A 17740-nucleotide genomic window follows, 5' to 3' on the forward strand; every position below is an offset into this window, starting at 1 on the left:
CCACCAGATCCTCAGGATCATACCCTCTGTTGAGATTCCAAATTTGTTTATTTAGAAGGCGTGAATGGGACAATTCTCGATAGGTATACCACTTGGTTTTTACCAATTCACTCCATATCTGTGCATAGGTTTATTATGAAAAGGATGAGTTCCGCCCACTGCAGTACACCTTAGTTTGGTTTTCGATTAATATGTATTCATGCCATTGTCAAAAGTAAAAAAGATAAATTTACAATGACTGAAATGTGATACATTTAAGTTTCTTGTGTACCATCAAGGTGTTCGGTCAGCTATATTGGCCATTGGTGTGCTGAGCCCATTCACCTCCGAAGTTTGGTACAGTTCTTGAACTTTCATTTTCCACAGGGAAATGACAGGAAGGCTTTCCATATAGTTGCCACTCTCTACATTTAACATTTATTTTTTAGTCAGTCTTTCCTTGACTCAAATGCACATGTTAAAACACTTCGTGAGGAAGGCAAAATTAGGAATTCCGGTAAAAACACTATCAAAATGCCAGGTGTGAAATCCGTGGTTCAGGGCGAGTTGAATGGTACAGGAGTATGTATGCGCAGTGAAGAAAAAGTAGTTGAATGGGAAGGTTTAGATTGGCCTTTGTCATCAGTCATGTACAAGAGTGAAGACAGGTAAGTGTGAAACTCAGTACTACTACAGGGGACTGTCTAAATGTCCGTCCCCAGGGGTGGGTAGGTGTTTCGTTGTATCGCTAATAAAGATATATTCTACCAACCTTTGGTGTTTCGGTCTTAACTTAGCACTGCCCTTGACAATCTTGCGTATACGTTTTATCAACATGACGCGTCTATTATCTGATGAGTTTGAGTGCCTAATTAGCCAAAGTAATCAAGGGTAAATTACTAATCTGTGGACGCTCTCACCAGATTATCACCGGATTAAATATGACAAAATCAATAACGACGCACCAGCAAGGTATAACTGAAGAAAGGGCTGAAACTCTCAAAAGCCGTGTTCACAGAAATCTACTTTACAATAAACATTTCCTAATTTTTCGAACGTCAACAGTTTTCTGACATGTTTAAAACGGGGACAGGCCAATTTATGCCTGCGTCGGTTGCTTCTTTGAGCTGTAGGACGCTAATCGAAGCGGTGGAGTCAGTGTCCCGATGTGGTCCGTCAGACCGGAAGCCGGAACTACAAACCTTTAACCTTAGAAATGTTTAGTTTAAGCCCACATGATCGATAGAGGTAAACAAATTAGCCAACATGCTTTGGGATCGAGGGTCAAGCTCATCGGTGTTTATAAACACGGACATGACAATCTATGTATTTTTGACTACAGCCGGTCATCGTTTGCTGGAAGAAACTCGCCGCTTGTAAACATAAAAACTGACTAGTCGGCAAAAGTATTTTTCATGCCTTATACATGCTTATTCGTTTCAAGACGAGATGAAAGCTGCAAAGACACATTGGAAGCATAGTAATACTCAACCAGGTTGATCTATACGTTGGGGAGATATTGATGTCACAGTCTTGTCGAACGAAAACGGGGATGTTTAAGCCATAGCAAAGACGATATAGCAAAGACGATAAATCAGTCAGCTGAATAAAACGAATTTTTTGGACACCATATCTTTTTATGTCAGTTTTGAGCCCGCGTGAAACCCTGCGTAACAATGTAATAACTATAGTATACAAAACCTTTTGGACATATCTTTTTATGTCAACGTTTGGCACGCTTTAGAAATGCATGATATAGCATACTGTATATGTCTGACTGTCGGGGAAACACTTCTTGCGCCGCTGTCGGACTCAGTCGCGCGATCACGGTGTCTTTCCCCGTCTTTCCCTCGCACATTCGCTTTACCAAAAATGTGTTTTTTGTATAAAAACCGCAGCTTTACAGTTAAGGATGTTAGACTTCGAAATTTATGCAATCCATCATCATATGGCCACTGGCTCGCCTTTACATGTTATGTGGGACTTTGCTCTTAGTTCACTACAATTTGACGTAGGCTTCGTTGACTGATAGAATGGAATAACAGAGATGTGTACATCGGACACAAATGCGAATGCACTGGGTTTTTTTTCGCCTCCGTCGGACTCAGTCGCTGTGTCTTTCCCTTGTACGTCAGCTTTCTCGAAAATGTGTTTTGTATAAAAACAACTTTACAGTGAAGGATGTGATCCCTCGAAGTTAGTAATACAGTTGTCGATTTGATATGCGAAGACACACTGACGACCAGTTATTTATTAGTTCTCAAACCTAGTGAAAATCATTCCGCGACACTAATCGATTATATGTCTTTTGGAGAATGTCCTAAGAACCTGACATGACCCTTGTTTGATGCGTTAGGTAGTTGAGTATAAGGATTGATAAAATAATGTATCAAAATATACACAGATTCACGCGACTGCACTATATTCTTGGCAGCTCAATGACGTTTATGGCCGAGAGGGCGAGAGTCTCAGACCCAAGGGAGCATAAGCAGTATGCAGTACATTGCATGCTTTCCATGCAAAATCCCATATGTGGCCCAAAATCCGGCTTTGACTAATGTTCCCGTCCTGTTTCCGAGCATAACTTTCGAGCTGCGTAGCTAGTAATGTTGAGGTCAAGATATCTGAATCGTTCGTGTTCGAAATACTTCTTGATTTGCAGAGAGAACACTCGACCTTCTTGTTTGTGTAACTTAGCACATGGGGTCAATTGAAAAATTCAAAGCAAAATACCGCGGTGTATAACATTTGCAAGCACGTAGTCACCAACCCACAACACTACTGCTGCAGAGCACATGATCGGTCGTATGTAAAACATGTCTTTTGTTATTTGAAAAAAAAGACTAATACAAAAGTGTACGTATTGCAAGAACGCAGTTGATAAACTGGACAAGTTGAAGGCGAGCTCGAACGTCGAGTTAATAAAGTCTTTTCTGTTCTTGTTCTCGACACGACACTAACACGGAATTTTTCAATATACCCGTGAAGTCTGATTCAGTTCGATGCGGTGTTAGACACGTCGACCAACGTGGTTTTTGCCGGGCCAGCATGCAGGAAGAGTATAAACACATCTCCGATACATTACCAAGGTGTGTTGAACACATACCACGCATTCCTGGGAGTCCTCCTTTCCGACCTGTTCGTTTACAAATGAATATCCAAGTTTGTTTTGCCTTCTGTTTGTTTATGAATACATGAATATAAAGTGTCCACTAGTTTTACGGACCACCTCTGGACACGGCTTTTGAGAGTTTCAGCCCTTTCTTCAGTTATACCTTGCTGGTGCGTTCGTTGTTGACTTTGTCAAATTTAATCCGGTGATAATCTGGTGAGAGCGTCCACAGATTAGTAATTTACCCTTGATTACTTTGGCTAATTAGGCACTCAAACTCATCAGATAATAGACGCAGCATGTTGATAAAACGTATACGCAAGATTGTCAAGGGCAGTGCTAAGTTAACACCAAAGGTTGGTAGAATATATCTTTATTAGCGATACAACGAAACACCTACCCACCCCTGGGGACGGACATTTAGACAGTCCCCTGTGGTACTACTTCAAGTTATAGCAGCTTGTTCGTCTCAAAAATTAATCAGTATATTCAGTTTACTGATACTCAGAGACAACACTGTCAACATTGTCTAGTGTTTCTCACCTTGTCAATCAATGCCATTGTTGGCACTGTACGTTTCAAGATATTTTAAAAAGTGTCAAAGACATCTACAAGCAATTAGTCAATAATCGGGTCTGTTGGGAATAACAGAAAAATCATAATTCTGGAAAAAATTCCTGAATTTATTCTGCCAGGAAGTAACACTGGACAAGGTTGCTGCACACTTGCACTTAATTAGTTGGAAAATGTTATGAAAGTAGTTAAATAACCTTTGCCTTTCAAAATATTTATGTAAATATGTTGAATATGCACTCGTTGCTTTCATTCCAAATGGTGTTGATGAACTCCCAAATGACTCACTTTATTTTCTATTGTCAGAACACGCACACTACAGCTATGTGGATGGAATTTTAGCAGAGATGATCAATCCCTTGATGGATTTCTCAAAGAGTAAGTCACAACTCACTCTGTTTAAAGGGCATTGGCTGTAACTTTTGATGATTTTTTTCACTATTTTTGTTTTTAATGTCAACAACAATTTGTTGTATTCCCAAAGCAGTTGAGATACGCAGTATTCAGCTTGTCATCTTGGCCTGATATACATTGTAGTATTTGACTAGAACTTGACTAGAATTCAAATGCAGACAATAACAGTGCATTCTGCATTTAAGGCCAGGCTCCACCCTTATTTTTAACACATTTTGACAATGGAAAATTTGCCATAATTTTACTAAAAATTGTTAAATATTGATGAAATTTGGCAATATGATGTAAAAATAATTTCTCCAAAATATAATGAAAGTTCAAGGCTGTTGACCTCATTTGACCCCTGAAAATATGCAAATTAGGAGATAATATGGCTTCAATCTATCAAACACCATTTTCTTGTGTTACTTCTGATGTAAATGATCAGTGTAAGTGTTTTGTGACTTGTAGGTATTTAATTCAGTATTTTGATGTTTACTCAACAAACTCTAGCAAATTTCAGCACACAGTGATGAACATTTATCATCATATTCAGGACAATTCTCTGTCCTGCATAGGTTATAAATAACCTGCAAAAAATCAAATTTTGTTGAAATTCACTGCAATCTTGCCTTTAATGTGTAAACATTACAACTTGGAATTTTAAACTTACGTTACATACATCGACAAAATATACAATAAACACATTTTTCGGGTTCTCACTAAACTCATTTGCATAATCAGTCATGTGACAAAGATGGCTGCCGTACAATAATTGATTTTCAGTAAAATCGCAATATCTCCAAACTGGCTCAACCGATTGTACTGAAACTGATCACACATGTACAAATGCCTATTGTGCATCAATCCAACTATTATATCTGATGTTCATTCATTTTTTCAAGTATTAGAGCCATTTACACAAAAAGCTGCATCTGGGATTTGCAACAATGTTGCACAATCTATCATATTTTGAAAATATTTGCAACGAACTTAGTTTATTTGATAAACTGGTTCATAATGAATAATCACTGCAAATTTCAAGAAGATTACATTAAAATAGCCAAAGATACTGTGCACACCGTGTGCAATGGTTGTTGAAAAGTGTCATTTTGAGAAAACTGCAATCAAAGTTTTGTTTTACTTTTTTCAGTGTTTCAAATTCACAGATATTGTACTGAGGTCAAATATATACTTACAGTAGATAGTTGACATATTTGTGAGCTGCAATTTATATCTAAGATCATCAGTTGCAGGTTCTGGGTGAAAAATATCATTAAAATCATCTAAAATTCACCAGCACCATAGTCTGGATCATCGCGCTGAGCTGCTGCATGAGCAGCACGAAGACGACGTGCACTGATTATGTCACTGGCTCCAGGAATATATCCCCTATTGACCCTCTTTCTATCAAGGGCTTCTAAGCCCTGTACAGTGTAGTAGCCAGGTCTGAGTCCCAATTTTTTAAAAATTGTCAATCGCCTAAGTTCTCCCTCATTGTACACTATTGTTGCATCTGCAACAGCAAGCTCCAGTCTGCAACGCCCGACGAATCTCTCTTTCGGGCACCGATCCCATATGAGATTATGAAAAGACTCATTTGTGTTCTGAGTTCCTCCATGTACACACTTTCTCAGCAAATTATAGTCAGACAGTTTCTCAAAAACTGGCCTAATTGCATTGCAAACAAACTTAGGAAGGGCATTTTTATTTGGGTCACCACGTCCAGATTGGGATGGGAACCACTCGCCGCAGTGAGTGTGGTCTCTGTTTCGGTGTTTCCACATTGCCCAAACAGATTTATGCATAGCTTCTAAATTACCAGCATTATCCCGTACTGCACCTCCATAATGGCCCTGAATGCGTAGAATGGATTTCCTTGTCAACCTCCGATACCAGAATATGTCTTTTGTATTTTCAACAAACCGTTTTCCCTTGTTCTTGGATACCATATCAAGCAATTGGCGACCCATGCGCTTCTGTACATGGCCACAACACTCAAGTTTATTAATTCCAATTCCAGGATATATTGATGAGTTTGCATTTGCTACATGGGTATATGATTTACTGTCCCCATCTCCCAAATAGCCAGTATAGCGTAGATTTGTACTATTGACTGAGCAGTGAAAAATAGCTTTGACACCTGTAGGCTCCCTTGCACAAGCAGATCAAGTATGGTTTTGGCAACAGTCTCCAGACTGAGAGTGTCTATCATACCAATCACGAAAAGTTTGCTCATCTACTGTTTAGCTTTCTGATTTGCACAGCTATTACAGTAGTTGCTCAGCACTTCAGTATCGATGACTTTGCTAGATGGACCAGCAACAGACAAAACAGTAGCTACACCATTCTTGCTGCTAAATCCACGACGTTGCCATGTCCCATCACAGCTAACAGTAATATTTACTGGATCATTTTCATCAATATTATTGTTTATGTCATAGTGTTGCCTTGCTTCAACTGCAGCTCTTTGCATACTATGCTCAGCAACTTTACGTGTCTGACGATTTATTTGTTTGAGATGGCAACTCCAAGCTTTCCAGGATTTGGGCTGTGGCATGTTCATATTGGCGAGAAATCGTTTTCCCTGAGAAAAATGTCTTCCAATTGCAAACATGGAAAGTGGAAAACGACGATTTACATCATATACTCGACTGGTCATCCTGGATGTGTTCATTGATTTGTGTTCATTACACTGTCTGCAGACAAAGTCAAACTTAGAATTGAGGCCAGTACGAGTCTCTCTAACATCCAAGTATGTTATATCATCGCCACAACCAAAGTTTACAGCACTGCAATTGGGGCAGGAAAACTGTTGTACAAAATTAATGAACAATTCAATGTCCACAAATCTGTACCCAGAAAGTTCATCATCGGGGTCTAAACCATTATCTTGACAGTCACTAAGGATTTTTCCCAACTTACTTTCTGATGAGGAGACAGATGATCGACTTGAAGGCTCAACGTTGCCCGATTTGGTGTCATGCTGTTCTCTTCTTGGCAATGATCCAGTAAATCTGTTGCCGTGAAATATTCTCTTCTTGGGTCGATTGGAATTTTTACCTGGTTTTCTTGGAGCCATCCGTGTTATCGTGTTCACTACATGTCCAGAATGATTACTTCAGTTTTAAAATACTGACCAGTGAGGAAATTGAATAATAACAGCAAAACAGGCACGCCGCAATTGAGTTTGTAATCAAGAGCTACCAGTTTTTGAACCCATCCAGATGAGAATTTAGAAAACTAGTCACGCGGATAAGTTTGAAAGCACCATCTATGCGTGCACACATTCTAGACAATGTAAACAAAGATGGCTGTGTCGTCTGCAACCCAGCTTCCAAATGAGTGATAGTAGAGATATTGCTTCTTTTGTCAGAGAGAAAGGTGGATGGGGTATGTTACAAAACATATTGATCGGCCATATTGGAATAACAAGCATATGTTATTTGTCCACTGGGGACAGTGAGTTGACTCCTTAAAACAGTCTCTGCCTTTGAAAACAGACTGTTCAGGAGGGATTCACAGTCCTAGGTTAAAAACATATGCCGTTACCGGAATAGGGTCAGCCAATATGTGTATACTGTGATACCATATCTGCTCATGTTTTTCTCCACCAGTATTCCTGATTCTATTGTGACTGGAAAACTGGCATAAGAATCTTTTTTCATATTATATATTCAACTTGAAATTGTGACACCTAATTCTCAATTTCTCACATTCATTCTCACATACATTCATGAAAGCATATGCAGTTAATAAACAGTGTTTGTGTGTACAAATTTCCTCATGTGAATAGAGATATTCATTTGACTGCAAAAGCTCACAATCTACATCGCAATGGCAAGTTTTGTGTATCTGTCTAGGAGGTTTTACAAACGGACTCTTTGATTTTCTTTGAACTCAATGCAGATTGGAAGAAGATGAAGAATATGAGAGGGCTGCGGCAATTGCACTGTTCAATTTAAAACTCAGAAAAACCATAGAAATTTTGAAAAGGGGCGCTTCATCCTCAAATGGTAAAAAAGGTAATGTGTAATCACGGTCCCTTCACAACGGTGTAATTCATAGTACTGCGATCATCTTACATCTGTTTCCATCAATTGTGAAGTGTTAAAATAAAGTGATATTTGGTCTATATATTACATCAGAATTGTTCACTATTAAGGGCATTTATTCTTGTATTTCTAATGCCGTTTCAAAACTTTGGATAATGCCTGTATATGCTGAATGGGATAATCTCAGCAATAAACCACCCTAGCAACAGGTATATTACCATGAGAGTTTGACCAATTCATGACATGCAAGCACAAGCAGTAATGAGTGCATATACGGAGTGAACTGGTCAAAACTGAGTGGTACACCTGTTGCTTAGGTGGTTCATTGCTATATATGATAACAGTGTATTGAAATTTTGCCATCAAACATTAAAAAAGTTTTCTCCAACTGAGAGCTCACACATGTTCCAAGCTTGTTACATCATGAATTTGTCTACTTGTGAATATTTTCACGTCTAAACCAATCAGAACACTGTATTTTTGCCATCAACACACTGGTATCATCATAAAATACAAATTATTGGGCATGTCATACTAATCCTTTCTGCTACCATGGGATGACAGATCAATTTTAATGAAACATGGACAAAATTCAGACTACCTTCCACATGTTCTGTATGGTACGATACATCATTCATTCATTGCCGATCAATAATCTGAACACGGATTTTTATCAATAAAACGTCAAAATTATACATACCGATACAACTTTGTTTTTGTAGATGTCATGGGCACATATAAGACGTTCAACAAATCCAGCATTGTAGATTAAGGGATTACCAAATAAAACTAATATTTGTCACCAGGAACTAAAACCATCACATATTTTGGTTACCAAAGATTTTCAACAAAAAATACAAAAACACACCAATCATGATTATTGACCCTGTTCGACCACTCCCCAAGTGCTGACAGTCAGGGTCGGAGGTCATGACAATTTTGATCAGCCGTTTGTGCTCCAAAAGTCAACCTGATCATAAATTTTTCTGAGACGTGTAAAATGTGTCCTTTCCGATCAAACTGGATATCACGTCTTGTACACGTGTAATACCAAAGGTTCCTAACATATTCAAAATGAAAATTTGTAACTTAGCAATTATCACATCAATATCTTATCACTGTGATGGAACTTTGGAGAACAGCGATGTAAAGTTCAATGATGAAAAAATTGGCTAAAATCGGATATTTGCTCAGTAGCAAGAAAATATGGCTGATTTGTCAAATCAGATTCTATCATTGACATGCAAAAACATAAAATAGTTGTCCAAATCTGACAGGAATTGTGAGAATTGTACTTATGTTCTGAATGAAACTACCATACATGTACAAAAATATAAACCCAAGGGTGCGACCATGAGCTGTAGTAATAAACTAAAACAGGTGTACTGGACAAAATTTGCAGGAATTTCGGTCAGCAGTAACAAATGTCACACACACATTGCTGTATTATTGTAAATACCTATTATCGCGATCAGCACTATCGAATTTTCTTGGTTTATTTTCTGACCTTTGAAGTAATTCTTTTGATTTTGATTTTATCAGTAATGAATAGCTCGATATGTGTATGTTTCAACATATAGTCTGATACCTACAAGGTATGACATGATAAATGAGGTAGAAATACGTCTAAATGATAAGAACCTGACATCGTCTATTTGTTTCACTCTATTTATTATGCAGTAAATGAGGTTTTATCGATATGTGAAGTAGTCGGTTATTTAAGACTGTGACATATGTTTGAACTGAACAGAACAGGCTACTAACATGTCTCTGTGGTCAAAATATGAAATTGTTTTCTTATTTGTCTTCTCTTGTCATGTGCATAAAGTCCACCTTCTCCCCTCCCTCTCTCTCTCTCTCTCTCTCTCTCTCTCTCTCTCTCTCTCTCTCTCTCTCTCTCTCTCTCTCTCGTACAAATGATTATCTTTTCACAAACATCACTCTCATACATTCTTTCCTCCAGCTGGAGATCTGAATCTCAACGTGGTTGCTATGGCGTTGTCAGGGTACACGGATGATAAGAACACATTGTGGTGTGAGATGTGCAGCTCACTGTGCCAGAAACTGCACAACCCTTACCTCAAAGCAATGTTTGCGTTTTTAATAAGCAACAATGATGGCTACACTCTTGTACTGGTGAGTCCACGATTCTATTAATTCCACATCAACCACGCATGAAATCATGAAATTTAATTTATCCCCTCACAGATTTTTTGCTGAAAGTCCTAACATGTCTTATCTTGTGTCATCCAATCTACGGTAATCTTGGTATATCTTATCTTATTTAATCTTTCGCTAGTCGAGGATGAGTGGCCTATTCATTGGCATCTTATCTAATAAAATCTAGTCAACATGTAATTCTTAACCAGTATTATTTCATCTAGATTTACATAAGTTTGATCACAGTTCATTTTACAGGCCATATCATATCTTGACTATTCAACGACACAGTGTACATCACTATGGGGTTTTGTCAGAACATGATCCAAAAAATATTTACGTCACAGCTTGAAAATTAATACTTCTATACTTGCAACAGGAAGCTGTTGCTTATCTGAGATGTTGAAAGTACAAAAAGAGAACTGAAATAAAAACTGTTTGGCTTCAGAGGACAGATGGTTTCCAAAATGGTAGCTACTCTGGAAAAGAGTGTGTGTAGTCTTTGAAATTCTCGTTGCTTTGTTTGTATACCTTTTTGTTTATTTTAAGTTGTGTACATCTCAAAATTTTTGCTGAAACTTTCCTCAAGGAAATTTTCAACCATTCCCTTTTGAAATCAACAATAAAAATCGTGGTCACCATACAAATTTCGGTACAATTGAAATGAATAACCTGAAATTTACCAAAATGCAAGATGTCCGCCTGTATATATAAGAACTTTAAAATCTGTTCCTGAGGCTTCTAACAAAATCAGGAGAGCTAAAAATTTTTGAGAAGGCATTATGTTGCAGGTTACTCTGTCAGTGACAGAAGTATTTTGTTTTCAAAACAGGGTACATTTGCAGCATCCAGTTGTAAACTTCTAGCTCGTGTAGACCAACAGGATATATTTTGATAGTCAAATGAAAATGTTGGCACTCATTAAAAAAATAGATTTCAAGGTCATACCTGGCAAATACACCCTACATTGAAAGCCTGTAGACCTGTAAATGCCACTGATTTATTACACATTTGATACCGGTATTTAGTTTTCAAAAACATGAATTTGTTTGATTGTGGACAGCATTTAGCTGTTTCTGTGAGGAAAATAACATCAGGCGGACATGGCACTAACAGATCATCAATTGGAAAATTTTGCTGCTGTCCTTTAACCACATGTATTTCTGTAACTCAACCAATGTGATAAAAGGGACTTGGCTTGACTCTATCTGTGACATTTTCCAATTTCTTCACAGTAAACATTGGTGGTCATTAAAACCACCAATGGTTTTTATATAGTGGTCCAAATGAAAAATTGGTGGTTTTGGAAATCTAAATATTGAACCCTGATTTGTTTTGTTTTTTTGTTCTTTTTTGTTCTTGGGGTTTTTTTTGACATGCACTTCTTTTTAGCTCATATTTGGTTTTATATATAAATACCAAAAAGAGCTTATATGATGAGTCTGAGTGGCGTCTGTATGTCTGTATATTTGTGGGTATGTGCGGATGTATGTCCGTCACACACAAAGGCTCCCATACCGCGAAAGCTACCGTCTCAGTATTTGGTGTACAGGTGGATGTAGGGTTGAGATGTGAATTTGTTCAAATGAACACATTAGTGTTTTTCTGGTTGTACTGTGCAGAATCCATTGTCACAACATTGAACGTAGAATTTCCCTGCACTGAACAGATAGAAACAACATTTATTGTTGATCTTTGGTACCCATACTGGTATGTACCAATTCTGATCAAATGTGAGCGACACCGTATAATTGCGGTATTTTTTGTCGTTGTTTTTTTTTTGACATGCACAGAGTGAATCAGAGATGAAGGTACAAGACAGGGTTGCCTTTGCGTGCCACTTCCTGTCAGATGCAGGGCTGGCTCAGTACGTCGGTGAACTGACCAAAGAAATGATTAATGACGGAAACCTTCAAGGGATACTGCTGACTGGGCTTACCAAAGATGGCGTTGATTTGATAGAAAGATATGTAGACAAGGTTTGTACATGTGAAAATGTTGTATATTGAATATTGTGTATTGCCAGTATAGGACAATCACCCATCATACACAACAATACATAACAGAAACAATAGAGGTAGCCTGCGACCTAAAAACAGAATAAAGGAGATAAAAAAAACACAACAAAACAAAACAAAGTCAACATGGATAAAGTCTATGGCACAAAAAGATGAATTAAAGGAACAAAGTCACTTTTTTTTACCTTTTTTTGTGAGATCAAAAAAACATGGAATACCTACATAAAGCCACTCAGTGGTCAAAATAATGTCTATGCATAACTGCAAAAGTATCAAAAATTACCCCTTTGCTGAATACAAAGAGATGAATTGAGTGACCTCTTGACTTAAATAAACTTTTCCTGTTCAAATTTGGTTTTGTATAAAATATAAACATTGTCACAATGTAATAGGAAAATCTGCTATCCCAATTGATATGAAAGGCACTGCCAATTAAAGATTTCATCTCACAAGCTTTACATGAGGGCCAAACTTTATGTAACAGTATACACTCAGCTGTGCATAGTGAGAGGTGTACACTGAACTTGATTCTTGAGTTGAGACTATGAAATGTGTCACTGAATATTTTATTTTGTCTTGTCTTGTGCAAGCAGAGTAGAGGTTGTCTAGAGTTTACCAGTATTTCAGCATGTTTCAAGTACACATAGTCAAACAAACAACTTTTCATATCATAAACAAAATTCATGAAAACAGCTCAGAAAAGAGTGACTTGTTCCTTTAATCAAAAATGCAAATTAGATAAATTAATTTGAGCCATGGAGTGCATCTCTTCAGCAAAGAAGTTTTCTTTATCTGTGTAAATGTATGCCATAGTAGTCAGTGAGCTGACAAAATATCGTGCATATTTTCCTGATGACCAGAATATAACAAGCATATCTTTTTAGAAATGCATTGTCAGGGACAAGGGGATATATTGCAATATCTTCCAGATATTTTTGTTTCTTAATCACTTTTGAAGGAATCATTTTGCAGCATCAAGGCTGGCCACCCTGACAAAAAAAAAATCCTGAAATATTACATTTTAGACAACCTTGTTCTTGTGGGTAATCTGCATATCACAACCTGCACACCTGCTTATTTTCTAAAAATCATGCGTTAGCAATCTCATAGATTACAACCTTGTCCAGTGTTTACAAGTACCCAGTAATTTCATACGTCTCTGAGCATAGCAACTATTGTGTCATGATGTACTGATGAAAATGTCACGTCTATTGTCCTGTATTTAATTGATAGTGGCACTCTATTCACTATGATGTAATTTGTTCAACTTGTTTAATTAAAGAGTGATTTATTTCCCTGCCCTGCAGAGCAGTGATGTTCAAACTGCCAGTCTTGTGATGCTGCAAGCTTTCCCCAGTGAGATCTCCAAAGACAGTCGAGTTGAATACTGGATTGATTGCTATAGAAGTCTGCTTGACAGATGGAGACTTTGGCATGAAAGGTATTACCGTGATAATTAATAATAATTACCATAATACAGTTTTTTTTCTGTCAATAATCATAAAAGCTGACATGTTTGGGTAATTGAACTCTGACCTAATCATGCAAATATCGCTGTGCTGACTGTGTTGAAAAGTAATACTCCCATACATATATCTGAACAAATTATTGTGAAGACCAAATATTTCTCCGCAGCTCAATCTTCTTTGTGATACATCATATCTTTGCATTCGATATGTAAACCTGTTTTTTTTCATAGTGACAGTTTTGGGTCAGGACTATGTTGCTATGTAGGACTCATGCCCCTGCTATTAAAATAATCAGATATTTTCAATGTGTTTGTTTAGAGAACAAACGCTAGGAATCACAGAAAAATATGAGTCGTGGCTCTCAGTATGTTGACTTCACAAATCTCATAATAACAGACAACAGAATACAAATGACGGCCTGAAAGAAAGGGCAAATTTCAAAGCCAAGCAACCCTACATGGTAGTCATCACACGTATCACTTTGAAATTTGCACAAAATGTCCAAACATATGGATAGCACACAAATTAATTGATTCACAATATGAAATCAGAATAAGAAAAATTAGAATTTGTGAAGTTCCCTCTCTTTATACCCGTGAAATACTGAAAAAGAAGCAGTATTTGCAGTCAGGACAGATATTCAGACTGTTAAATTTTTACAATACCTTTGTGAACTGCCACTTGTAGTGACCCATTTTGAAGTTCATTGACTAAATGAAGTTTTCACCGGCTCAACGTAATGAAAATTGAAAATTTATTTGTCCCCGTACACAGGGATGCAACCATTTGAATTTCAAGTGTCAGTAAATATTGGGTAATTTGTTTCTCTAGTAGCAAAATTTCATTGTTACCCCGAATTTTCATTCTTAATCCTCTTTCTCCCAAGCTGGATTTATTTCTATGATTTGTCTATGGAGCCCGGTAGAGGATCAATTTCTAAAGAGAAGGATTTGATATTTCGTTACAGAAAGTTTGAGAAAAGTATAAGTCCTTCAATTTCAAGGGGTGTACTACTGTAAAGGGGAACACAGAAGGAGAAGAAAAGAGCTTCCCTTTACCACATCAGGTTTGCTAAATGTAGGGGATCAGAAAAATAATCATTTTATCTTGGTTTTTCTGTGCCAGTGTTATGTACTTGTCACGCATCAGCTCATTCGTTCTTCGATTTATGTTTTCTTCCTACCCACAGAGCAAATTTGATGTGTACCGAAGTCAGTGTGATGCACAGAGTCGACCAGCTCAGCAAGTTTTCATCAGTTGTAATTTCTGTGGAAAGTCCATCGCCAGTAACATGATAACTGGCACCGCCAGAGCTCGGTTTATGACGACATTTGGTGTCGGAATTGCGAACAAATCAAAGGTAACCCAATATGTTTCATCTAGATGTTCCATGCTGTAATTACTCCAACAGATCAATTTCATTTTTTATCGTATAACTTTCATTTAATTGTTGTTTTTCTTGAATGGCATGTGAGTGCATTCTTTTACACAGAAATCAAACTGGAAGACTGGTGTTCTTGTATAAATGAAATGTCATGAATTCATCACGAATGGCAAATAGTAGTATATTAAAGAAAAATTAAAATTCAAAACACAGTCAAGTTAAATTGTGGTCTGGTGTTTTCCTCAAGATACTGTTCCTGGGAACATTCTTGTGCAATCTCATCGATATTTACTTTGTATCGCTACATCCAGGAGAAGAAAAGATCCATTCATTATCCACATAACACTCAGTATTCAGTGGTAGCATGTGTTAAACACTTGAAACATTTATGATGGCAAAGGTGACATTTTTCCAAGTAAGACTTACTCTGCCGAGTGTTGATTTTTTTTTTCAGATCAACAGTTGTCCAGGGTGCAGAAAACCATTACCACGGTGTGCTCTCTGTCTCATCAACATGGGAACGCCCTCGGCACCCCCGCCTACTTGTAAACCAAAGGATGAGACAGAAGGTCGGTGATCTTTCTCGTTCTTGACTTTTCCCCTATGAATCATCAAAGCTAGAATGTCTGGTAGTATGGTTGCTATGTGCATATAGATGACGCAGACTGTGTTACGGTAATAGTTGTGTCTGGAATTCAATGTAGAATCAGCCTCAAGAATAATTCTTGGATCTCAAATTTTCATGACATATTTCTGTCTGCTGTTTTTGTGTAGTGATTTTGGAGCCTGTAGAGCAAATGGAGATTCTGTCGGCATGGTTTTGTGAAAATTCAATTTTTACCCCAATACAGTTCACGTGGGGTGTAGCAGCCATTTTGAATTTCAAATACCAGCGAAGTATCGGTAATTGGTTTGTCTAATGCCCAAATTTGCATGATGACATCTGATTTGGTCGCTACAAATGAAGTCCAGGGAAACTAATGGCTTAGTCTCTATCCATCTCAAGCCATTACTCAGATATGCCTGGACTAACTTTGTAATATGCACATCAGTTTATTTTGTGATACAATCCAATATGGCCACCAGGTGGCTATTTTTACAAGGACAATGTAGGTACTATAATGTGTTCGCATCAATTTATGCAGGGGTATGGTTGAACACGGCTGCTGTATGGGCAGCCATTCTGTTGTAATGTTTCCATGTCTTGAGTCATTTTGCAGATATTCATAGCAGATCAATTCCAATCAATTTGAAATTAAGCACATATATCTGCTTGTTGATTTGTGATTGCACTTTCCAAACCAGGATCAACAGCTCCCCAAAAAACAGTTGATCCAGAGGGGTCTGTGTTATTCACAAATGGGTCTGTATCGTTCACAATAAGTTGCCATTCTCAATTTATGACAGAGAATATCTTCTTGAGGAAAGTTTTGAGCAAAAGTTTCAAACTTTTTGTTTCCAGGATAGATCTTGACAATCCTGGCAGTTCAACACAGGCAGATATATCAGGGGACTTATACAACAGCAGTGCAAACTAACCTTATTTTATCACAGTCAAATATATATGTGCATGCTGATTGTATCTCTGTTTAGCTGCAGAGAGATTTTTTTAGCCCGATTACAGTATGCTGTAGCGTAGTCATGCAAATTTTCATGCGTAATAAGCCAAATCGTCCGTTTATTTTGTTTAATTAGCCAAATTATTTTACATCTAATAATCTAGCAGGGAGAGCTATTGAAACTCAAACCTCAAATTAGCTACAATGTGATGTGCGTGACAACGCCGTGTCTGCAGGTTTAATTAGCCCAATTGCCGTAACTTGTGTTTCCGGGGACCGGGAAATGTGAAATGGGAACATCTACTGAACTCTGAAAGTAGGGATTATATAAAGGCAGCAGCAGTGTCAATGATTGAAAGCACTGCGGATGAAGGAGAAGTATTCCTCTATGAGTGGTCATTAACACCGTCTTGCCAAAGTACAGTAATTTCACAATGGTTGACGGTAGAGTTTCAATGATATATACTGGTATATATGCCAGGAAATGAGATTCTGCAATATTCCCTTTTCACTTTGTCACACAAAAAGCCCCTCAAAACTCTTGTCCACAGTCAGTTACTTCCTAATAAGGGTTGGTGACTTCATGCATTTTACAAGGACACCATTGACTTTGAAATGACTTATTCCTGATGGCTTCTAGGAACACTGCAGGAAAAGGATGGATAACATTATCTGCCCACGTGACACTTGATAATTGGACTACTTTTAAGAGAGCCTTTCTCCCGTTTTTTTTTTCAAACATATTAACTTTTTTTTCAGATGTGGGTAAACGAAGCCAGTTCAATAATTGGTTCACTTGGTGCCAGACGTGTCGACACGGTGGCCATGCTTTTCACATGACGCAGTGGTTCACGTGAGTTTGAAGTATCTCAAGTCAGTCTTGTTACCCAAGTGCTCCTTGAAAGAAACTTCCCCACATATCTTAAAACCATAATTTCCAGCTTGAAATCCAAATGCTCCAGTTACAAACTCAACTCTGTATTTTCAATGGACGTGTGTCCGGTCAATACAGAAAAACAATATTGCATTGGCAGATTT

At 37.7% G+C, this 17740-nt stretch overlaps 1 protein-coding gene across 2 annotated transcripts in view; it reads left to right on the forward strand.

Annotated features, from left to right (window-relative positions):
• The window catches only part of LOC139139971 (GATOR2 complex protein MIOS-like), a 31560-nt gene that overhangs the window by 9455 nt on the left and 4365 nt on the right, over nt 1-17740 (forward strand). Inside the window, exons 12-20 of one of the 2 annotated variants that reach the window (XR_011553919.1) lie at nt 455-647; nt 3971-4042; nt 7967-8082; nt 10076-10248; nt 12066-12251; nt 13598-13731; nt 14949-15119; nt 15598-15712; nt 17462-17555. Coding sequence is in view for 1 of the 2 variants with exons in the window: in XM_070708946.1 (XP_070565047.1) it covers nt 455-647; nt 3971-4042; nt 7967-8073; nt 10076-10248; nt 12066-12251; nt 13598-13731; nt 14951-15119; nt 15598-15712; nt 17462-17555 (1243 nt within the window). In the remaining variant the exon portion in view is untranslated. Of the gene's footprint in view, nt 1-454; nt 648-3970; nt 4043-7966; nt 8083-10075; nt 10249-12065; nt 12252-13597; nt 13732-14948; nt 15120-15597; nt 15713-17461; nt 17556-17740 lie in introns of those variants that run through there. The other variant, XM_070708946.1, reaches the window with a different exon arrangement.

The sequence above is a fragment of the Ptychodera flava genome, chromosome 9, assembly GCF_041260155.1.
Source record: "Ptychodera flava strain L36383 chromosome 9, AS_Pfla_20210202, whole genome shotgun sequence".
Taxonomy (NCBI): Eukaryota; Metazoa; Hemichordata; class Enteropneusta; family Ptychoderidae; genus Ptychodera; species Ptychodera flava.